This window comes from Thermobia domestica, chromosome 3 (genome assembly GCF_964235325.1).
Source record: "Thermobia domestica chromosome 3, izTheDome1.hap1.1, whole genome shotgun sequence".
NCBI classification, from domain to species: Eukaryota; Metazoa; Arthropoda; class Insecta; order Zygentoma; family Lepismatidae; genus Thermobia; species Thermobia domestica.
In genome coordinates, this window is record NC_137456.1 from 209,528,370 (window position 1) to 209,552,912 (window position 24,543).

Sequence of the window (24,543 nt, forward strand, 5' to 3'; positions counted from 1 at the left end):
TACTAAGCTCGTCAAGATCTACCACCTTACCAAGTTTGGTAAAAATTAGATGAGTTCCTCAGTGGTAGAGCGTTCACCTCTGGTGCTTGGGGTCCCGGGTTCGATCCCAGCCCCTGCCAAGTGATTTTTGTGGTGGACAAACACCGTGTGCGTGGGTTTTCTCGGGGTTCTCCCGTTTCCTCCCACTTTCTTCATTCCACCATTTCATTCATTTCTCATAATCACCGTCTCCTTTAGCCTAACCGGCATAACCGTGGGACGTAAAACTCAAATATTTCATTTCATTTCATTTCATTTGGATGAGTTCCATCTTTCGCGCTTTAATGAAATTTCTTGATTTCACTGATTCCAAACTTAACATTGATAGCTAATAACTCAGGAACAAAAAGGCTGCACATCATAATATTTTATATGAGCTTCCATGCATACCAAGCTTGTCAATATTTATGATCCTACCAACTTTAGTCAAGATCATTTGAGTTTAATCAAATGCGACTTAGTGAAATTTCTTGATATCACTAACTTAAAACACAAATTTGATTAGCAATAACTCTGGAACCAAAGTCCCAAACACCATAATATTTAACATGTGTACTAAATACATTGCAGTCCATAACCATACTAATTTTGGTCGTGATTGGATGAGTTTCGTCAATAGTAGCACTACACACTATCCTTTCATTAGATCGAGCTCCTCCGTGGCTTAGCGGTTAGCGTACGCGCCTTTGGCGTGTTAGACCCGCGTTCGATTCCCGGCGGGAGCTCATGTGGTTCGGATTCCACGTTAATCAATGAAATGAAATGAAATCTTTGAGTTTTACGTCCCACGGTTATGCCGGTTAGTCTAAAGGAGACGGTGATGATGAGAGATGAATGAAAATGGTGGAATGAAGAAAGTGGGAGAAAACGGGAGAACCCCGAGAAAACCCACGAGCACGGTGTTTGTCCACCACAAAATTCACTTGGCGGGGGCTGGGATCGAACCCGGGACCCCAAGCACCAGAGGTGAACGTCCACGTTAATCAGTAGGTCCACGTCTCATATAGCCTCGCTGCTGAACGGGACGTTAAACTCAAAATCAATTCAACCTTTCATTAGATCCAAATCCAAGGAGCACGGTAGCTCAGTGTTAGAACGCTTGCCTCTTGTGCATTTGATCCCAGACCAAGTAAGTTCGTGGCAGACAACATCGTGTCCGTGTATTTTCCCGGGGTACTCCCATTTCCTTCCACATTATCATTCCACGAATTCCGAAAACTTTTCGAGAAACGAAAAATCATCAAAAAAGGGAAAACGAATTTTTCGAAAAAAATCTTTTCGAAAAAACGAAAAACGATTTTTTTCGAAAAACGAAAAATCTTTCGAAAAAACGGAAAACAAATTTTTTCGAAAAATGAACGAAAAAACGAGAAATGAAATTTCCGAAAATCGAAAAACAGATTTTTTAAAAAGGCCATCCCTAATGAATACCACCGCGACAAGTCGTGGTTCTTATGATAGTGGCGTATTTTCGTCCGGAGAAATTATGGAAATAATAATTAATGTAGACTCCGATGCTTTTGAAACGGATGATGAATGTAGTTTGTACGAAGATTCTAGCATCAATTTATGTGACACACATACCTCTTTTCATATAACATCGCTGTTGAACGGGACGTTAAACTCTAAATCAAAACAACACATACCTCTTTCTATTTAAAAATATTGTGTTGTATACAATATTCGGAATTCAAGATGGCTGCCATGATGTGCACTAAATCATTTATGTCGTTATTATTGTTCTGTCCCAATACTTTTCTGTAACCCTGTATACAGATCCACATGTCTTCTCACAGCAAAATTAATCTAATGTTTTCCACAGAATATTTTTCATACTAATATGTATTTTTATACTTTGATCCAGGAGTAGAAATGGAATTCTAGAAGTAAGGGAAAAGTCAGCAATAGATAAAGTTTGATTGAGCTATGTCACGAGAATACAAACTCAGAAAGACGGTAGTTAGGGGCGGACTGGCCAGGGCCCTTAGGTCGCAATCGCGGCCTAGGCCCTCTAAGAAAATAATGATGAAAGAATAAAGAAAGAAAGAGAAAGAAAAGCTAAAACAAAAGAGAGCTAAATAATTCGGTAGCTCAGTGTTATTATGCTACCAACACACACTCCTCTTCCACCCTTCCATCAATCAGTAAGTTATCTTTTTTAATAGGGTCCTTTCGTTACTAGATTTGTGGCTAGGTCCATCTTTCACTATGGTCTTTTATTATCAGAAACTGTGATTTAGTTTGTACCTGGGGCCTTGGGCCCTTCTTTCAATATATTGGACAGTTGGGTCCTTCTTTCATTACATTGAGAAGTTGGGGCCCTGGGCCCTTTATTCATTATATCGGGCAGTTGGGGCCCTTCTTTCATTTCATTGAGCAGTTGCGGTCCTAGGCATGTTTTTCTTCATGTTGAGCTGTTGGGACCTGGGACCTTTTTTCACAATGTAGGGTAGTTGCATCCCTATCAAGGTTGAAGACTGGTGCCTGGTTTGTAGCTGGATTCATATTTAACCACAGGCTGATTGGTTCTTTATGGATGTTAATACAACTTGTAGGTCTATATTTGATAATTCAAAAATGGGAAAACAACGCATTTTTAAAAATTTATTTTCTATCAAAAAGTTTACAAAATAACAGGAGAAAACAGTGGAAGACGCCAAGAAAGCGGGTATTTCAACATAATGGTTGATTCTATCCAAGATGTTTCAGGGCTTAATCAGCTGGCTATAGTAATTCTCTGCGTTATAAACGGTCAAGTATTTGAGCGGCTGTTAGTAGTTGTCGTAAACAGCTTGGGCGTCTCTGGCGGGGGGACGATGGGGACGCGTCCCTCCAATATTTTGAAGTACAAAATATTCAATATTTTGTTCTAATTTAATTTATTTACTAACGGCAGAATAACATAAATGATAATAATTATATTTATTTGTCATATAATATTCAGGCTGTGTAACAGAGTTCTTGATATGCCTCACGGGGTCCGTGAAGGTATGCAGAAATGTAACAAATGGAATTAAAGATAATAAACAGGTTGGGCTAGATAGTACCATTTAAATAACTTTCTTTGATGCCCTCCCCAAATTGTATATGCCAGAGACGCCAGTGGTAAACAATGACACTACAAGACAAGTAACTTATAATGAAATCAAAAGAGTACTTTGTGACAAAAATGTTTTGATGCTTGTGATGATATTGTAAGTTGCTTTTTTGATGGAGCTGCTAACTTCAGTGGATGCTATTAAGGAGTTAAAGCATTACTGGAGGAGGATAATCCTGAAATCATTTACACCCAATGCATGGCTTATGCTCTTAATTTCGTTATGACAAATTCGACTGAGTAGATACCTGAAGCTGCAAATTTATTTGAAACCAGTGCCATGTTCTGTCTGAATACTACAAAAGAAAGGATGTTTGTAAGAAAATGATTGATGCAAGCCACGAGGGACATGACAGACTACGAAAAGTTCAACAAGTTGGTACAACACGATGATGGAGCAGAAACAAGGCACTGAATGCAGTAGTGGACACTAATGAGTTTCGCTACGAAACATGAAACCAAGACGAGGATGACTGTCTATCATCAAGATTTCTTTCATTTTTATTGTTCCTCAGTGATGATGTACGGAACAGGGGTTTTAATGCGAAATGAAAATTTTAAGCTAAACTTTGCTGAATAAATGGACAGAATTTAACACTGTAATGAGGGCTTCTATGTTTCAGGACTTATTTACGGAAACAGAGCCTGTTTCAAAATACCTGCAGTCTCACGGATTGGACTATCTTACTACCTGGAGATTTCTAGACAATTTGCAGCAGCAGCTTCAGAAGAAAATAGAGGCAAAAGATGTATGTTTAATGCTTTACGAAAACACAAAAATATTTTGTGTGAAAATAAATCAACAGCTTGTGCAATCTGGTGTAGAGATAGCAATGGAGAAAAAACTTTTTGCACAGAATAATCTTAAAGAAAAAAGAAAATGCCAGGAGTACTGGATGAACTGGAAAAGAACTTAAATATAAGTGAAAATGATTTATTCAGAATAAAAAAACTTCAACGAAAATTCTGAATACAGCTGTTACCTGTGTCAGTGATAGATTTCAGCAGCCGAAAGAACTCCAAATACTGGAACCTAAGAACTTTTCAGAAATCAAGAAGAATGGTGTATCTGCAAGAGCTTTCTGAGTTCTTCCGAAAAAAAAAACTAAATATAAAACAGGAGAAAATATACAAAGAGCTCCAGCAGTTCTCTGTCGTGTATTTCACTGTCACAAAACGTTCTCGTTTTTGATGATCCTGAAGAGAATGATGCCCCTGAATCCGTAGAAGATGATGATGATTATGCATCTGAGCATGCTATGGAAGATGGAACATCTTTGGACGGGATTCACGGTAAGAGTGATAATGATGCTGTAAACACCTTGTATAAAAATTGTTTGTCATGTGCAGGGAAAATTTTGCACCAATTTCCGTCAGTCTAGTTGCTTTAATAATTTATACATTGTATACAAACATGCGTTGTCTCTACCATGCACACAAGTGACATGTGGAAGGTGCTTCTCAAAGTTAAAGTTAGAGTAAACAAATCTCAGAGCTAGTTTGTGTGAAGACATTTGGACACATTTTTGCTAATGAATATGGAAAGAGACATGTTAAATTTAGTGTCTGTGAACGAAGTTATTCAGAAACTCCGCGATTCATAAGCTGAACTGCAAAGAATCTTAACTTTTTAAAATTATTAGTTGTTTCGTGGTTCAGCAGTGTTTATCATTTTCAGTAAAACTGTCGTGTTCATTCCACAGTCAAAAGTTATTATTAGTTGTTATTATTAGTGTTACAATTTTTAGTAAGCTGCCCTGTTCATTCCATAGTAAAAGTTATTCGCTATTATTTTTTTAGTGTTTCAGCTACTATACAGAGTGTCTCAAAAGTCCCATGACATACGGTAACTCTCTTATTATCAGAGTTACAACAAAATATAGGCGGGGAAACGGTCTCCAAATATGATGTTTTCAATCTAAAGTGAAAGAATTTTTCAAATCGGACAAGCCGTTTGGGCTGTACACTCTATATGCGCCCAATGTTACATGAAAATGCAACGTTACCATTTACCCGGACCCACAACATAAATGAATGAAGTTACTGTCTATTAAAAACATTACATTTGTAGGCGGTTTCCTCTCTTACATTTTGTTGTAACTCTGATAACAACAGAGTTATCCATGTCAGGGGACTTTTTAGACACCCCGTGTGGCAATGCAATAATAATTATAAAATATTCTCTTGAAAGTTTGTTTCTGGAAATTCTGTGCTTGCTGTGTCATCACATTTTCAACGACCAATGATAAATTATAGCTTGCAAAAACTATCAAGTAACAACGAATTTACAACTGCACAACGCGATGGCTCATCGCAGATGTTCATTGTACGCAGTGGCGCAACCAGGATTTTATTTCGGGAGGGGCCAAAAATATCCAGTACAGTAGTCTGCAAACGACGTGCTGCACCATTTGATGTGGACAAAATTGAAATTTTGAATTCTCCTCATTACAAGCAATTTAGTTATCCTTATTATTAACATGCTAAAAAACCTTAAAACGAAAATTCCAATTCACAAATTCCCTATTATTAACGGTTACAAGTTTTAAAATTTGCGCTATAATAAATATTTTGAACATCTTTATTTTTGCATAAAATGACGCACTCTTTACTAACATTTATTACTCTAAGAAATTAATGTAGGGGTTTTCACTGGGTATTTCGCCTTTCGTACAGTGCTTTGACTTAATTCAATATTCATTTATGCTTTGATCTATTTTGAAATTTCACCAAAATTTGTCTGCAACGCTGCTGTATAAGATACATCAGGTTTGCTTCGGAGAGGACATGGGCCCCCGAGTTCATAGCTCGTTGCGCCACTGATTGTACGTTATTTTAGAAATTGGTGTTATAGTCTGAGCTCCCTCCATAGTAACCGCGGCCTAGGCCCTAATACACCCAGTCCGCCTATGACGGGAGTGCAAGCAAACTTTCATGGAGAACGACTTAAGCGATAGCGATTGTTCCAAAACAATCAACAAGCAAACAAAATTAATATTATCATTCAAATTTCCTATTTGTTATTAATAACCACAGATATATTTCCTTCATTTGCATAAACACTTCAACTTACTAAGGGGACACAATCCTCTTTTGCATGATTGATCTCCACACTTGCTTTGATCTCAAGCTTTTTACACGTGGAACCGTATTTACCGGGCCCTTTGGACGCGGGGTCTTTCTGACTTGTGCCTTTTTGACGCAGGGCCCTTTTGACTCGCACCCAGTTGACGCCTGGCCGTTTTGACCCGTGCCCTATTGTAATGGTGCTCCTTTTGATCAGGGCCCGTTTGATGAAGTTTCTTGTTGACTCTGGCCCTTTTGTCGCAGAACCCTTTGGATCCGGACCCTTTAGACGCAGCGTCCTTATAACTCGGCTCCTTTTGTTGCAGATCCTTTTTGACACGGGCCCTTTTAACGCAGAGCCATTTTGTCGCGGAGACCTTTTTACCTAGGCCCTTTCGACGCGGGGCTGTTTTGACTCGGGCATTTTGTAGCGGGCCCCCTTTTGACTCGGATCCGTTTGACGCAGGGCCCTTTTGACTGGGATCCTTTTGTCGTGGTACTCTTTTGACCCAGGCCCTTTTCATGAGGAGCGTTTTGATTCGGCCCCTTTTGACTCGGGTCCTTTTGTAGCGGGGCTTTTTTTCACTCGGGCCCGTTCGACGCAGAGCCCTTGCGACTCGAGCCCCTTTGTACTGGGAACCTTTGACTCGGGCCCTATTGATGAGGGGTGTTTTGATTCGGGTCCGTTTGACGCGGGGCATTCTGACTCGGGTCATTTTCTTGTGGGACCCTTTTGACACGGGCTCTTTAAATGAAGGGCGTTTTGATTCGGGTCTTTTTGACTCAAACCCTTTTATTGCGGAGAGGTTTTAACCCGGCAATTTTGACTAGGGCCATTTTGACTCGGGCCCTCTTGTAGCGCGGCACCTTTTGACACGGGTTCATTTCAGGCAGGTCTCTTTTGACTCGGGCTCTTTTGTCGTGGGGCCCTTTTGACGCGGAGCTTTTGATTCTTGCCCTTTTGACTCCTACCCTTTTCTTGCGGAGAAGTTTGACCCAAGCCCTTTTTTCGCGGGTCCCTTTTGACTCATGCCCTTTGTAGAGGGGCCACTTTTGACTTCTGCTCTTTTCTTGTGGAGATCTTTTGACCCGGGCCCATTTGACGTGGGAAAGTTTTGACTCGGGCTCTTTTGTAGCGGGACTCTCTTGATCCTGGCGATTTTCATGAGGGGCGTCTCGTTTCGGCCCTTTTTGACTCGGGCCCTTTTGTTGCGGAAACCTTTTGAACCGGGCCCGTTTGACGCAGGTCGCTTGGGACTCAAGCCCTTTTGTCGTGGGACCATTTTGACTCGGGTCCTTTTAATGAAAGGCGTTTTGACTCGTGCCCATTTTTGCGGAGACCTTTTGAACCGGGCCCTTTTGACGCCGAGCCGTTTGACTCGGGCCATTTTGCAGCGATGCACCTTTTTGACCCGGGGCCTTTTGACTCGGGTTATTTTGTCACGGGTGTCTTTTGACCCGGGCTCTTTTTATGAAGGCCGTTTTGATTCGGCCCCTTTTGACTCGGGCCCTTTTGTTGCGGAGGCCTTTTAGCCCGGGCCGTTTGACTCGGGTTCTTTTGTAGCAGGGCTCTTTTTCAGCAGGGCTCGTTTGAAGCAAGTCTCTTTTTACTCGGGCCCTTTTGTCATGGACCCTTTTGATGAGGGTCGTTTTGATTCGGGCAATTTTGACTCCTGCCCTTTTGTTGCGGAAACCTTTTGACTCGAGTACTTTTGTTGCGGGTCATTGTGGTCTGGCTCTTTTGTAACATGGTCCATTTTGACTCGGCCCCTTTTGACTTGGGCCCTTTTGTTGCGGAGACGTTTCGACCTGGGTCCTTTTCACATGGGCCATTTTGACTCGGGCCCCTTTGTAGCGGGGCCTCTTTCAACCCGGGTCCGTTTGAAGCAGGGCCGTTTTGACTCGGGTCCTTTTGTTGCGGGCCATATTGACTCTGGCCTTTCGGTCTTTTCCCTTTTGTCAGGCCCTTTTGACATGGAACCGTATATATAACGCAGCAGCTGAAATACCTGGGGCAGGGGGCCTGGGGGAGTATGAGTAAATCGAAGGTAGATCGATCCAGGGCGCAGTAAAATTAATCACATCACTGTTCATATCAATTTATTTTTTCTTTCGACATATCTGGAGATCAGTGTTCTGACTAATAGCCTACAGCGGCGAAAGACGATATACGTTATCAGTGTTATGACTGTTAACGTAATATATATAGGGAATAAAACGAAAAACTCTATATCGGTCTCCCCCCCCGTTAGAAAAAATCCTGCGGGCGTTAGTGATTATGATGTTGCTTAGTTACTGTATTATATTATTCTATACACGGAATAAATACTTATGTGTTTTATATAATAATAAGAACCTGATCTACATTTATTACGGCCCTTGCTTTACGACAACGAAACATATTCATGTTCAGCGTAATCAGTTTCCATTCACAAATAATTACAGTGAGACGAATGAAATAATTCAAGCCCGAACATGTCGTAGTAAATTCCTGAAGAGTGAAAAGCGCTAGTAGCAGTTGTTAACAGTTTTTAACTTAACATATAAGACAATAATTTGAAAAACTGAGAATACAAATCTTTTCAGAGATGACAGTGCATTGATGCTTTAAATCTATGCCCTTACTCCCTATACCTACGTTATTTCCCTAGTCAAAATAAAAACTCTTCTAAATTAATCAAAATTTCTTATGCAACCATCCCTTCCTTAGAGTACTGCGGTGTCACATACCCGTCACGGCGATGTAAAGGCACTTTTGGCGACGAGGATACATAGAGAAAATAGAGGGCGAAGACGGGGCGAGAAAAAATATTAGAGTGGATGTCGCCCCTCCTCACCGCCCTGTGGTGCCGCCACTGCATGTTTGACATCATCGCGAGTCTCAAGTGTGGCAATCTCCTGCTGTCCCGCCATTTGCTTCCCCGCGAAATTAAAACACGCATCGTCTGGTCACTTGTTTTTTTTATGTCAAGGAATTTCCACAATATTGTTATCACTTGTTTCGAAAACATTATTTACTTAAAATAAATAGGCTATACAGGATACTTACGGTGTAGTTCGCTGATCAAAATCGTTCGGTAGTATTTCCACTCCACAGTTTCTTGCAACAGCAACACAACAGGATTCATTTCCAAAATCGATGCCTACCACAGACATTGCTACACCACACTATTTGCTCAGTTCTCATAAACCACCGAAACAGCACTCCAACTTACACTCAGTGAACAACTCATACAACTGATATCATTCTGACACAGTCAAGTAAACATCACAGAAATTGCGCCACGCCAGATAAGAACGGGAACTTCCCTTTGAGCTAAGCAAGCTCAAAGTCTCAGCAGCGTTGCCAGCCTCTCACGACGATATTATTGTACGAATGGGGTAATTTTTTTTTCGTAAAATTACCGTACATCTTTGTTTATAATGGAAATTTCAAGTATTGCTATGCTTTTGCTAGTATTATTATCTTTGCGAGCGTAATAATAATTAACTTAAAATTATCACTGTCACTGTTCCGTACATGTGTTACTAAGCCTGCTAACTGAAGATGGATATGAGTTATTCTTGTTTATTGATTTCAGCATGAACTGATGGTTTGAAGTCACTGCACCCAACATTACCTATTACAAATTGAAACAAAAGTAATAGGATGTTGAGATTTTCTGTGTGCAATTTATTTCTTGCTTTCGTTTTCATTAAATTTACCCTCAAGCAGAACAATGGTTGAACATGACGCCGATGGCGTCATTAAAATTCTTTGGAGGTTTTTTTTTAATTTAAAGTAATTAAAATGCCTCATTTCACGCAAAGACAAAAAAGTAAAAACTAGTTACCGGTACTCCGTGAATTACTACAGTATTATACCAAAGAACGAAAATGGTTAGCCTGCAACAAATCTAAAGAGACTGCTTTCTGCGTGCATCGTATGATCATACCGTATGATATACAACGGCATGGATAGGAAAGAATGCTTCTACAGATATAGAGCTCCACGAAGTATCGAAACGGCATTTCGAATGTCGAATTGCAAGAATACAATGGTTAGCAGGAAATCGAATTGATTCAAGTCTTGTGGTGTAAACTAATAAACTTGTAAATCATCATCGAGAAGTAATGAAGGTTATTATTATTACTGGGCAAATACTAGGGACGCTAACATAGAGTAGCTTTAAAGTATTTGAAAAATTTGCATTTTAATTGTAAATCTGTTGTGAAACATCTGTTATAGCCCTATTACATTAGGCCACTGGTTGCGCAACTGGTGAAGCAACCAGTGGACGGAGCACGTGGCGGGGCATTGAAGTATGTAGAGCCTATTACACTAGGGCAACTTTGGCACAACCAAGAAATTCGCGGACGGCTGGTGGCCGAGCTCAGCAACTGCTCAGGTAACCATTGGTGGCGCGGGACACACTTGGGTCATTGTTCTTAACGTATCGTATTACACTAGGCCATTGGTGGTAGTGTTGCCACGAGACGAGACGAGACGAGACATCAGGATGTCTCGTCTCGTCTCGTGCAAAGCTCGTCTCGTCTCGAAAAAATGTGCTCGTCCTTTCTCGTGTCTCGTCTCGAGAGGTTCTGTCCCGTCTCGTCTCGTCTCGTAAAAAATATAGCAGCATACCATGAGAACGAAAGTAAAATGTAGCAGGCTGCACCATCCTAATCAAGATACAACTAAGTTACAAGTATTACCTAGAATACACAAGACAAGAAATGTCACGGTAGCTACACCGTGAAGCCTTCACCTCTGGTGTATGTGGTAGTCGGTTCGATCTCGGTTAGTGCCATGTGAGCTTTGTGGTGGACAAACATCGAATGTGTGTGGGGACCGCGGTGGCTCAGTGGTAGAGCGTTCACCTCTGGTGCTTGGGGTCTCGGCTTCGATCCCAGCCCCCGCCAAGTGAACTTTGTGGTGGACAAACACCGTGTGCGTGGGTTTTCTCGGGGTTCTCCCGTGTCCTCCCACTTTCTTCATTCCACCATTTCATTCATTACTCATCACCACTGTCTCCTTTAGCCTAACCGGCATAACTGTGGGACGTAAAACTCAAAGATTTCATTTCATTTTTCGAATGTGTGTGTTTTCTCGAAGTTGTCTAGAATCCTACCACTTTCTTCATTCCACTAATTTTCCCATCATCATCCATTCGGCCAAAGTTGCCTAAAGGTCTTAAAAATAAATTCAAATAAGCTCACAAGGCAAGGACAAATAGTTTACAAGATAATATATCTCTGCTGTTAGTTGTCTGAGGCTTCTCGACCCTGGCTTTTTTTTTATTTATTATTATTTTACATTCTGAAACATTGAAATTTGTTTCACCAGTTTCAATACACGAATATACAGTAAATTGCTCATAGGTACGTCGAAGATGAAGACACTAATGTCAAATAATGTCTACACGACAAGCAAAGTTCGATGTAAAGGTGTCACCATCCCCGATACTATCGTATACTATCAGCCCACTTGCTTTATAGTGTAGAGAGAGAGAGAGAGAGAGAGAGATGGAAAGATATATAGATAAATAGAGAGATAGATATGTGTGTACACTTTGATTTCATATATTCCAGCCTTTAGGTTTCACAGTGTTAACCCATACCAATCCAAAAACTACTTTCCATTTTAGCATGTTTAGATTTGTTGCAATTTTTTTTTAAAGCTCGGAACCAAATAATTTTATTGAGTAATGGAAAGTATTTGATTGGAATTTTATATGTTACTGCACAGTAAGCTCTACTTAAAGTCCCATAGTAATGGGAGCTGAACGACACATCGGACGAAAGAATGCTTGGGGCCAGTCTTCACCTCCATGGTTCAAATCTGTTCCCATAACCGCGGATTGTGTGCTACTATGTGGTGGTTGTTCCGTTTGTGTAACGAACTCATGACAGTACACCCAGATTAGCTAGTGGTCTAAAAAAGTTGATTTTTGGGTGGATTAAAGCTTCTTATATTGTCGTGATCTATTCGCAATCATACAACTTACATCTTCATACCAAGGCGAGTAGACCATCGGCTTGAAGGCCCGGGGTTGAGACCCGGAAAGGTCATGTATATTGATTTTAACAGCATTTGTTTTTTCGTATTGTGTCAGGGGGAGAAATCGTACGGGATAAAATGATTTCAGTCTGAAAAAATTAGAGACAATATCCTCCCCAGGATACTTTCATGGGAGTAAGGAGTTAGCAAAAATATAGGATATACATTATATAGCAGGTTTAAAAATATGGTTTGGGTATCCTATTTCTTTTCTCTTAATTATGTTCTTCAATGTTGGAATTTTGATCATTTTCATGATATTTTCTGCTTTCAACGGAGTTCCATGAATATTATACCAAATGTTCTTTACACTCTGTAAGAAACCATTTCTGGATATAATTCAGGTCCTAATGAATATTATTCACAAGGAAAGGGAAGTATTCCCCTCCTCTCAACATGAAAGTAGAGGGCAATTTCGCACTCTGGTCAGATCAAACATTTCCTCGTAACAAAACGAAGGCCCCCCTGTAAAACTTCTTCACCTAAAGTGTTATTGTTAGTATCATAAATTTGCTGAAAGCAAACAATTTGAAGGGTTCGTCGGTAACATTTTTGCTTTCTATGTCCTTCGCCCGCCTTCCAAACAAAGAGGTGAATTTTACAAAATGACTGCTGTATAAGAAGCGAGCGATTGGTAAAATGATAAAAATGTGTTTTTATGTGTGTGTGTGTGAGAGAGAGAGAGAGAGAGAGAGAGAGAAAAGACAACAGTTTAGTTGCAAGATGACATACTTCAATTGCCGTTTTTGGTTCATTTCGGTTCATATAGCAAAAACAATACCGCCACCAGAGAATAAATACAAGTGTAGTCTATTCTGTTCTCTTCCGCCATCTCAGCCAGAACTTTCAACTACACACTGTAATGAGTGTAGACCTTACCCAGTTTTCAAATTGAATAGATGGTGGTGGTAGTTCGGTTTCTTGACCTTGTAAAAATCTTCCCTGTCTTTGATTTTGTTTGTCATCATTCCAGCCAGAAAGAAAAAAATGAGAATTACTCAGTTTACAGCAAGGGGAATTGGGGACAAGAAATTAAGGATGATATTCCTGGAAGCTCATGTATCACGATTGTTTCATTCAATAGACAGAGGACACTTTTCTATGAACCCTATTTAGCATATTTCTCACAAAGGGGATTTTCCTTTTGCAATCTATGACCACTGACAATTTCAATCTTGGCCGTTCCCGCCAGCGTTTTCATTTTCGAGACACGAGACGAGACGAGACATTTCACGAGACGTCCCGTCTCGTCTTGTGTCTCGTCTCGTTTTCGAGACGGGACAAGTAGTCTCGTCTCGTGTCTCGTCTAAAAGGGTTCCGTTCCGTCTCGTGTCTCGTTTACGAGACGAGACGAGACGAGACACGTGAAATGTCTCGTCTCGTGGCAACACTAATTTGTGGCGCCACTAGTAGCGCCACCAGCAGGCCTGTATTTATATATTGTGCGTCCCTGTGCTCTAAATAATTTGCCGCCTCCTCACAAACTTACGTCTCAAAAAAAGAAACAAACTGTGATTTTTCAAACATACAAGCTCTTGTTGAGTAGCATTTTAGGTATTTCAAGTTACAAAGTAATTTTAAATGGCGTAATTCTCTCAGTGATGATTATTATGTGGTGTTCTGCCCGAAGGTAAGTGTTTGACCCGAAGGTCCGGGGCTAGGGGTGGACGGTTCCTGAAAACGTGAACCGCGGTTTCGGTTTGCCATTTAAACCGGTTTGGAACGGTTAACCGAAACCGAACCGAACCGTTTCCAAACCAAACCGAACCGATCCCAAACCGAACCGAACCGAACTGATTCCAAACCGAACCGAACCGTTCTCAAACCGAACCGAATCGTACCGCTCAGAACTGTCCGTAGAACTTTGATAAACTAAACTGCCCAAAGGCTTTGAAACGTGGTTTCGTTTACTATTGGCTAACCAAAACTTAAGCGAACTCCGTCAAAGCAAATTCAACTGTGTCCACATGGAGCTGAATTTTATCTTTAACTCACTCGTAACATACGAGCAGTTAGCAGATTAGTGTATAATAAAAGAATAAAATAACAAAGAGTCTGAAATTACTCTTTGCAGTATCATCATCATCATAGGTATTCTGCCTTTATTGGCAGGTCACTTGCCGCAGCTGAGAAGCTTCCATGCTCCACGATCCTCCGCTAACCTTTTCGTCTTCGCGTATGATCTTTCTGTTTTAATATCATCCATTAATTGTAGTCTCTTTCGCCCCCTCCCTCTCTTTCCCGCCACCATACCCTCTAGGACGTCCCTCATGATACAATCTCTTCTTAGGCAATGTCCCAACCAGTTTCTCTTCCTCTTCCTAATAATATCTAAAAGTGTTCTTTTCTCACCCACCATTTCTAACACTCTCTCATTCGTTTTCCGCTCGACCCAACTAACTCTTTCCATTCTTCTCCACACCCACATTTCGAAGGCTTCCAGTCGATTTTCGTCACCCTTACGCAATGTCCACGTTTCCGCCCCATACAGCACAACACTCCACACGAAGCATTTTATGAGTCTTTTTCTCAACTCTTTGTTCAAGGTCCCACAAAACAGACTTTTCTTTCTTTTAAAGGCTTCTTTCGCCATTCCTATCCTTGCTTTTATTTCACGTTCGCATTTCATGTCATTACTAAGAACACTACCCAGGTATCGAAAACTATTCACTTGTTCTATTTTCTCCCCTCCTATTTTTATATTTGACACAGACCCCTTCGTTCCAATCACCATGGCTTTTGTCTTCCTAACATTTATTTTCATCCCATATTCTTCAAAGCCCCTTCTCATTTTTTCTAACATTTTATTGATTTTCTTTTCAGATTCTGCAACAAGGGCCATATCGTCTGCAAATCTTATGCATCTAATCATTCTACCTCCTACCGAAATGCCATCATCATCATGTAGGCTCTTTTTTACTATCTCTTCTAGATAGACATTAAATAGTGTTGGCGAGAGGCAGCATCCTTGTCGAACTCCCCTTCCAATTGTACTCTCTTCCGTCAGTTCTTCCCCTATTCTAACACTTACTTGTTGGTTCATGTATAAGTTTCTTATGAGTCTTCTATCTTTCCATTCCAACCCTATCTTTGTTAGAACTCCCAACAACAATTCCCAATTCACGCGGTCAAAAGCCTTGTCTAGATCAATAAATACAACATACACCTCTTTCCCTTTTTCTATAAATCTTTCACCGATCACCCTTAATAATCCAATAGCATCTCTTGTGCCCTTGCCTCTTCTGAACCCGAACTGCTCTTCCTCAACATCTTTATTTGTTCTTCCAGTATAGATAGTTAAAAATATCAAACAACTAGATACCACGTATGCACAAAAAAAAAAAAAAAATACTGGCAATACAAGTATTTGATGGAGAAATGATCCCAAAAAATTCCTTCAAATTAGAAGCATTTCATATGTCAACGGAATTTTAAAAAAAATCACTGGTAGTGATCAGTCTTTGAAAAAGATGAAATTCGTTGGGTTAAATTCTGACCTGTTAAGCCTCCATTCTACAACTGCTTCAAATTTGAAAATGTTATTATTCTTCTTGTTTACCTTCACTTTTAATATTCCTGCTCAAATAGCAGCTTGCATGTGTGTCTTCATTTCTCTCATTTTTCATACTTTTATTCTCACCGTCGTGATTAATATTATAAGAAAAGCGTGATTAAGTAACCAGACTCATCATCATCAAAACGTCGAACACATTTTTCAGACTTTGACCGTTTCTGATTTTGAAAACGCTCCTATGTAAGTCAATACTCGATACCTTGTATATCACATCGTTAACAAATCATTATATAATTACTTTCTGTAAATAATAAGTAAAAACTTCTTGTGAGTTTTACTGAAACATTTGGATTGCGAGCGTAGCGAGCAAGAAAATTTTTAACAAATCTATTTCTTTGCAAACCGACGGGGCACAACATCGTTTACTCATTTTCAACTTCTTTTTCTTATTGCTTGTTCGGCGCCCTCTAGCTACCAGCTCCCCCTCCCCGTAGCTACGGCTCTGAGTGTGGTATCTTCTCCGTCACGATGTAGGTTTTGTACATTTGCTAATCGTACGCATAAATATAATTCTCTGACAGAACAGTTGCACTAAGTTGCAATCCCGCTATCTTCGATTCTGGACAGTGAACACAATGGCGAGGAAACATCTACCATTTCCCACTTCAATTTCTCTTTATTTCATCACCATACAGCCAACGAGTGTGATTACAGAGGTAATGGAGGAGTACACATGTGAGAAATTGTAAAAGATCTAGGCTTAATAATAGACCAAGGGCTTAGCTGGAATAAACACATTTCTCAATAGTGTATTAAAGCTAAGCGCATCTTACGACAGCTTTATAAATTAAAAGGCTATTTGTCGCAAGAAACAAGACTATATCTTGTTAACACTCTCATTTTGCCTCTGTTCGATTATTGCGATTCAATATATGATAGCTCTCTCTCCAATCAAAATACTAGAGCAATTCAGAAAATACAGAATTACTCTTTACGCTTGTCTCTCAATTACAGAAAGTCTTAGCATATTCTGCCGGTACTTAATGAAAACAATATCCTAACCATGTCCCGAAGACGATATCTCCGATACTGTTGTTTACTATACAAAATAAATTCACATAAAACACCACCTTACTTGCATCATAAATTAACATGTAGATCAGAAATTCACCGTTACAATACCCGAGGAAGTAATAAACTGAATATGCCCCGGCACTCTTGAAAAGTAACAGAGAAGGCGTTTTCAATTTTGGCAGTAAGAATCTGGAACTCCCTACCAAAGTCAATCACTGACAAACCATACAATTCATTTAAATCATCACTCCAAACATTATTATTTAGAGATCAGAGACAAAGCATGGGCACACATGAAAGGTTTACTACAGTATGAAATTGGACTGAAATTGTTATGAAATTTCAATTCGGTATTAGTTTTAGTATTAGTAACAGTATTAGTTTTTTTTTACATTTACATTTACATTTACTGAGTGTTTTGTTTATCCTTAGTATTATTAAATGTACCATGTTATGTTATTATTTGTATCTTGTATCTTATTTATGTATTTTTTCTTTCTTTTCTTTGTAATGATAACAAGGGTTAGGTGGCAGAGCAGCCTCCGGCTGAACCTCCCCTCTGAAATAAAGAGAAATTCAATTCAATTCGATTCAAATTGGCAGACATTGATCTGGCATACGGGAAAGCGGACGGTAATGGCCGTGTGGCACAACGGTGTACAGACAACAGTTTCCTAATCTTAGAATTCCACACCACGCAACGTTTTCAGGTGTAGATCGAAGATTACAAGAAACAGGATTGCTGGAAGCACACAGGCCCAATGCTGGACGAAACAGAACCGTATGGACTGTGGCTTTTGAGGATGAAATTCTTGCTTGAGATCAGAGAAAACCGTCCACGAGCACATGGATAGTAACTGCTGAAATTAACACCCATCATCGGCAGGTTTGGAACATGCTTCACGAAAATCAGATGTACTCTTTCCATGTCCAAAGGGTGCATGCATTACACGCCATCCACGTAGGCGCGAGTTTATCCAGTGGTTACGCGAACCATGCTAATATATCCCGCTTCATGTCTCGTATTCTCTTCAAAGATAAAGCTATGTTTTCCCATGATGGAATGATGAACACTCACACTCAACATTTGTGGTATGAGGCAAACCCATATGGAATGTTAACTCGTTGTGAATGGGGGGGAATGTATGTGATGCACGGATGACGTATGTAAATGAATTGGTGGAATGATAATGCTGAAGGCTACATCACACACATGTATGCAAATGAGATTAACTAATTGGACTCTGCCTACACTCACAAGTTTAAGGCAAAATAATTTAAATTCAGTCGGTAGAGCTAAATTTACTTAAATGCAAAATTTAGAAAAATTACTTTAACGATGAGAATCTTATTTTCAGGGTCCTACGCAGTTTTAACGCGAGACCTGAGGTAGAAAATTACTCACAAAACACCTGAAATATGCCCAGCAGATTCATGGGGTTTCCCAAATCATAGCATCTGGCCTGAAAAGAAACATGTTACAGTGAAATGGTAACACATACCTTTATCTGCTCTGAGGTGGATGAAAGGACACTTTCCAATTAAACTGCATGAATCCATTTAATATGAATCCTGGATCCCAAAATTGTATAATTCACTATATACATCACACGCAAGAGTTAAAAAAAAAATAGAATTTAAATTTGAACACTTATATATATTCTCATAAGCACAGATCTGGCTGCTTTATTTTTTAATTCACCGTTCGTGCACGCGTTATATTATAATTTCACTCGCATCTTCTTGGTTGTTGAATCCCTGCTGCTTCCTTTGGTTCTTCGACCACTTCCGGTCCTGAAGATTCCTGTGCGGTCACCGGGAACTCTGAAGTAGCTCAGATCACTCTCTCACCTCCTGGAGCTCTGGATCACAGATGATAGCTGGTCCTCTGCATCTGGTCCTCTGTTCTCACTTCTTCTGTTTGGGCCTGCAGGGGACGGTCGTCAACACCCTGGATTTTGATGCCTGCTCATGTTACAGTCACGCTTTGATTGGCTCGTTATTCGGCGATTCATTGGTCGCACGAAAAAGTCTCGCTCTGGATTAAGTACACAAATTAAATATATACGGAGCACTGAATTGTAATTATATTTACATATTATATATCTATATACAAATGGTGACGATGCCGTTCTTCGACTCGCATCGTTTGTACAAAGCTATTATGCTCAGTTCTTTGTACGCGATAAAAAAGTAAAAGAAACGGTCATCTAAGTTTTTCACACACGAAACTTCATTATTGATTATAAATAACGTTCGATTTCTCAACAAGCAAGTAATGTCACTCGCGAACTAAGTTTCGTGAGCTTGTCACTTGTTAAACTATTTCGAGCGAATAATTAAAACACGCTCATTGTGAGCTTATCCACCACTATAGAAACACAGACCGTTCAAACTGTTCGGGCACCGAACTGGCGTAAGTTCGATGTGCACTTGACTACGGCTAATAGAACACTCGCTCCGACAATTGACGAGTCGAACTCGTACACGCTCGACGTGAGCTCGACTACAGCTAACAGGCAACTGACCTCGAGTCTCTCAACCCCGTTGTTTTTAACACAAACAGAAGTTCATTGTCTCTGAGAGACTCGCACTGGTTGGAACCACTTTCCCAACACTTGAGAAATAGGGGTGTGGGTTTTCACCCTCTCGAACACGATGCTTGGTGACCTACTTTATAACTATATTTGCAATTTCACTTACTTTTTAGCATGTCTCTGCTCACTCGTTGCAATGTAATGTAAGCGATTATATTCATCATATAGAGCATTAAACAGGCTTTAAAGTGGTGTATGTCACTTCACAACACACAATATATTATGAAATCGTAATGTAAACACAAACATTACTTCGATTTTGTAGGCAACCATACTTTTTTGACAGTTCCTGTCTTTGACTGCCATCTGGTGGCAGGTTACCAAACTTCCACCTGTATGACAATGGAGTAGTTGTGGTAAACGCTGTTATTTCGCAAAAGTTTATAGTTTTTAAATGTTTATCAGTTCACTATGCAATTGTGGTGACTATGCAATGAAATATATGAAACAGAATGGCCAAGAGACTTTCTGAAAACGATCATGATACCGATGGCTAAGAAATCGAACCCAAAGAGATGTGAGGATTATAGAACTATTAGTCTCATATCTCATGCAGCTAAAATTCTGCTCCGAATACTGAACAGAAGGTTATATGGAAGAACAAATAAAGATGTTGAGGAAGAGCAGTTCGGGTTCAGAAGAGGCAAGGGCACAAGAGATGCTATTGGATTATTAAGGGTGATCGGTGAAAGATTTATAGAAAAAGGGAAAGAGGTGTATGTTGTATTTATTGATCTAGACAAGGCTTTTGACCGCGTGAATTGGGAATTGTTGTTGGGAGTTCTAACAAAGATAGGGTTGGAATGGAAAGATAGAAGACTCATAAGAAACTTATACATGAACCAACAAGTAAGTGTTAGGATAGGGGAAGAACTGACGGAAGAGAGTGCAATTGGAAGGGGAGTTCGACAAGGATGCTGCCTCTCGCCAACACTATTTAATGTCTATCTAGAAGAAATAGTGAAAAAGAGCCAACATGATGATGATGGCATTTCGGTAGGAGGTAGAATGATTAGATGTATAAGATTTGCAGACGATATGGCGCTTGTTGCAGAATCTGAAAAGAAAATCAATAAAATGTTAGAAAAAATGAGAAAGGGCTTTGAAGAATATGGGATGAAAATAAATGTTAGAAAGACAAAAGCCATGGTGATTGGAACGAAGGGGTCTGTGTCAAATATAAAAGTAGGAGGGGAGAAAATAGAACAAGTGAATAGTTTTCGATACCTGGGTAGTGTTCTTAGTAATGACATGAAATGCGAACGTGAAATAAAAGCAAGGATAGGAATGGCGAAAGAAGCCTTTAAAAGAAAGAAGAGTGTTTTGTGGGACCTTGAACAAAGAGTTGAGAAAAAGACTCATAAAATGCTTCGTGTGGAGTGTTGTACTGTATGGGGCGGAAACGTGGACATTACGTAAAGGTGACGAAAATCGACTGGAAGCCTTCGAAATGTGGGTGTGGAGAAGAATGGAAAGAATTAGTTGGGTCGAGCGGAAAACGAATGCGAGAGTGTTAGAAATGGTGGGTGAGAAAAGAACACTTTTAGATATTATTAGGAAGAGGAAGAGAAACTGGTTGGGACATTGCCTAAGAAGAGATTGTATTATGAGGGACGTCCTAGAGGGTATGGTGGCGGGAAAGAGAGAGAGGGGGCGAAAGAGACTACAATTAATGGATGATATTAAAACAGAAAGATCATACGCGAAGACGAAAAGGTTAGCGGAGGACCGTGGAGCATGGAAGCTTCTCAGCTGCGGCAAGTGACCTGCCAATAAAGGCAGAATACCTATGATGATGATGATGATCAGTTCACTCTGATGGAAATAGACAAACTACATATATTGAATGTAATGTATGTAGCCTATCAAGGGCTGTCATATCTTAAGAACCTGATAAAAAGGATTAATAACCTGGCGAGTATCCTTCTTGCTCCTCAGGATCGTCTGCGGAGATTTAAAAAAAACATTTGTATGTGCTCTGCAGACATGTAAATTTGCAGAACCGTCAACCATTCTCCGGACCCTCATTAATACAAACAATTATACTATATTAAAACATTTCAACATTCTAATATTAAAATATATATCTAAAACATCCAGAAAGTTTACTGTACATAATTTAAACATTGGATTATAGCAGAAGCTGAGGATAACCAATACCAAGGTGACATCTATTGTGAGTATCCTGCAGAATGCATCGACTGCCAGGGTGACTGCTCAAATTTTGAATTTTAGAGGCTCACTGTGCCAACCTGAAGTTCGTTGAAGGGAAGCCAAGCTAAAGCAATGTAGGGCGCTAGAAAGGGGAGGAGTTTGAAAAGTTCACACTCTTTTGTATCCGACTTTTCATATGAACACGCGAAAACTTCCAGAGTTTGGGAGACATTGTCTTTTCTCGACTTTGCGTCTACTTGTGCGCAGTGTCCTACTCAAATATAAAGTACTGCAACTGCTACCCTATCTCTTTTATGCTATTCTTGAGTTCATCTCCGTTCCTACATCTGAAAACGAGATGGTAACAGTGCGTTACTAAAAGCATGTAAGCTTGCTCGCACAAAGGCAGAGCGTCGATGTTTGCTTTCTTCTTGTTTTTTTCTCTGTTCCGCTGTCTCTGCGAAACTCAAATTTTAACGTCTTTTCAGCTCCTTCAACTCCCCATATCCTAATATCTTTTGGCTCTCAATTAATCTATGCAGTCGTTCTTCACATGTTAATGATGAATTGATGTCACATTACGTTATTAATAAAACACAAAACAATATTTACTTACAAAAATACACTAATTAATTCAGCTTCTGTATAATTATATATTTTGTATTAAATCAAAATTAAAATTGAAACTAATTAAATCGTTAATTATTCATGTATGCAAAGCAAAAATTTGATATGCAAATTATATATATAATAATTATTATTGTGCCTATCACATCGTTCCCATCAGGAACGGCGTTCTGTGAATGTGTGGGCATTAATCGTTGATAATTCTCATCAGACTGTACCTACTACCACAATGCCTAACCGGGTGGGAGTATTGGATATTTTTGAAAGAGATTCTGTCTGAACTACTAGAGACTGTGCCACTGGCTGTTCATCGAAACATGTGGTTTATGCACAACGGTGCTCCAGCACATTTGCTGTGGAGGTGCGAAATTGTCGCAATGCATCCTTTCCGAACAAATGGATGGCAGAGAAGGACCGGTATCTTGGCCACCTCGCTCATCCGACCTTAACCACTTAGATTTCTGTTTCTGGGGCCATATGAAACAACTAATCTGCGCGACGCCTACACTGAGAAAAATCCATTATCCGGACAGCGGTATATTGTACAAATACAAGGATTCGTTATGTTTACTAAGGAAATATGTACGGAGCGTACTTTATCCATATGCTACACAGGTATTGCCTTTTACCCGCTTAGATGTTACATTATGCTGCTGCAGGATATCTGACATCTAACAATCTTCTGTATATTACATACGTATACGTATGTTTCATACGTCAGCTATATATTATATACGTCCATCTGTGTGTGAGATCCTGACCGCCTATAGACACTCTTTCTTTCGCCATGGCTGACGTCATTGAACTACCGTCTTTTGCTTGCGAAACGAGGTTGTTTACAAACGGAAAAGAAGAGAGGAAGGAAACAAAAGCCTGGGTAAGTACAATAGTTAACTATTACTTTAGTTAAATATTCCATTAATTATATATTCTTCTAGTGTAACTTGCTTTAATATAGTACTAACTAAGTAATGTAGTTTATGACAATTCTTACTATTGTAACTCGTTAATGATTGAGGAAAATGGAATGGGTGAATCTGAATTTTGAGAAATCTTTGAATATTAATGTTTTGAAACATTTTACGTTTCAAGGTAGCAAAATGAATGTTATGTGTTTATTCATTCCGTTTTATATGTGACGATTTATTACTTGGTGCAGATTTACTACAGGACTGCTTAACATAATTGCTAATAAACCGTTTTCAGCGCGAAAATTTCCTTGTGTAGTGAAGATTTAGGATTTAGATTTCTGGGCTTTCAACATCAATGGCCTTGTTATTCCGTCACATATGAGGAATGACTTTCCTCGGTGAGTACACTATCCGGGGAAAGGAAGGGAAGAAGGGATTGGGGAAGGAAGAAAACGGCCTGGGACCTATATGTTAGGTACCACTCCGGCATTTGCCTGCTGTGAATGAGGAAAACCCAAGGAAACCTCATTCAGGATGGCTGGACTTAAAATCTTTTGATACTTTTTCGACCGAGTTCTCCCCCGGGATCGAACCCGGGACCGTTCACACCGAAGGCGAGAGCGCTAGCGACTACCCTACGCGGGGCCACTTGTGTAGTCTAGAAAACTCATTTTTACTAGGATATTTGCAAGATTTTTTTTTCTTTTAGTTTAACGCCCCATGATTGTACATCAATGTAAGAGAGAAGGTGACGATAAGATACATGATAATGGTGGAATCAAGAAAATGTAAGGAAACTGGAAAGTCTTAAGAATAACCACACCTACAGTGTTCACCAAAAGCCTATTTGTCGGGAGCAGGAATCGAACCAGAGACCTAATGCGTCAGAGGTAAGCGCTCTACTACAAAGCTTTCTTTTGTTTAAAGAACTTGTTTACATTGAAATATATATATTTTACGAAGATATTGACATATTTTACAGCCTCACTGAAATTAAAAAAAAAAAAGTAGTCAGGGAGAGTTTACTTGTCAGATTTTTATTTTTTAATTTAATTTATTTTTATTTTTATTTATTTTTGCTTTGTTATGTTCCCTAGTTAATTAATGTTTGGGTTACTGAAAATTAAAACCTTTTTAGTATTATTGTTATGTCATCACTTTGGAACCAAAAAAGTTAGATTTTTTTTCTTGTGTTTTCATATTGTTGGTAAGTTTGTGCCTTAGCATTGGTTTGGTTTCTAGAACGTAATTGAAGGTCATGTTGAGTTGAGTCTTGGCGGGTTTGAGTTCGTGAAGTGTCAGGCACTGCTTGTGCCCCTGTCTTCTGTCTGTGATGTTTCCTGACTTTGGGCTGTGAGGTATTTATGTTGAGGAATACCAACGCAGGCCGCGTGATATACAGGTAGCTACAACACTGCTTCAAC

At 39.7% G+C, this 24,543-nt stretch overlaps 1 protein-coding gene across 2 annotated transcripts in view; it reads right to left on the reverse strand.

Moving 5' to 3' along the window:
- The window catches only part of LOC145680944 (heat shock protein 110-like), a 241,511-nt gene extending 232,028 nt beyond the window's left edge, over window positions 1-9,483 (reverse strand). For both annotated transcript variants that reach the window (XM_081752153.1, XM_081752152.1), the window contains exon 1: window positions 9,252-9,483. In XM_081752153.1, the coding sequence (XP_081608279.1) occupies window positions 9,252-9,358 (107 nt within the window). In that variant the 5' untranslated portion in view covers window positions 9,359-9,483. The remainder of the gene's footprint in view (window positions 1-9,251) is intronic.
- Between the last annotated feature and the right edge of the window lie 15,060 nt (window positions 9,484-24,543).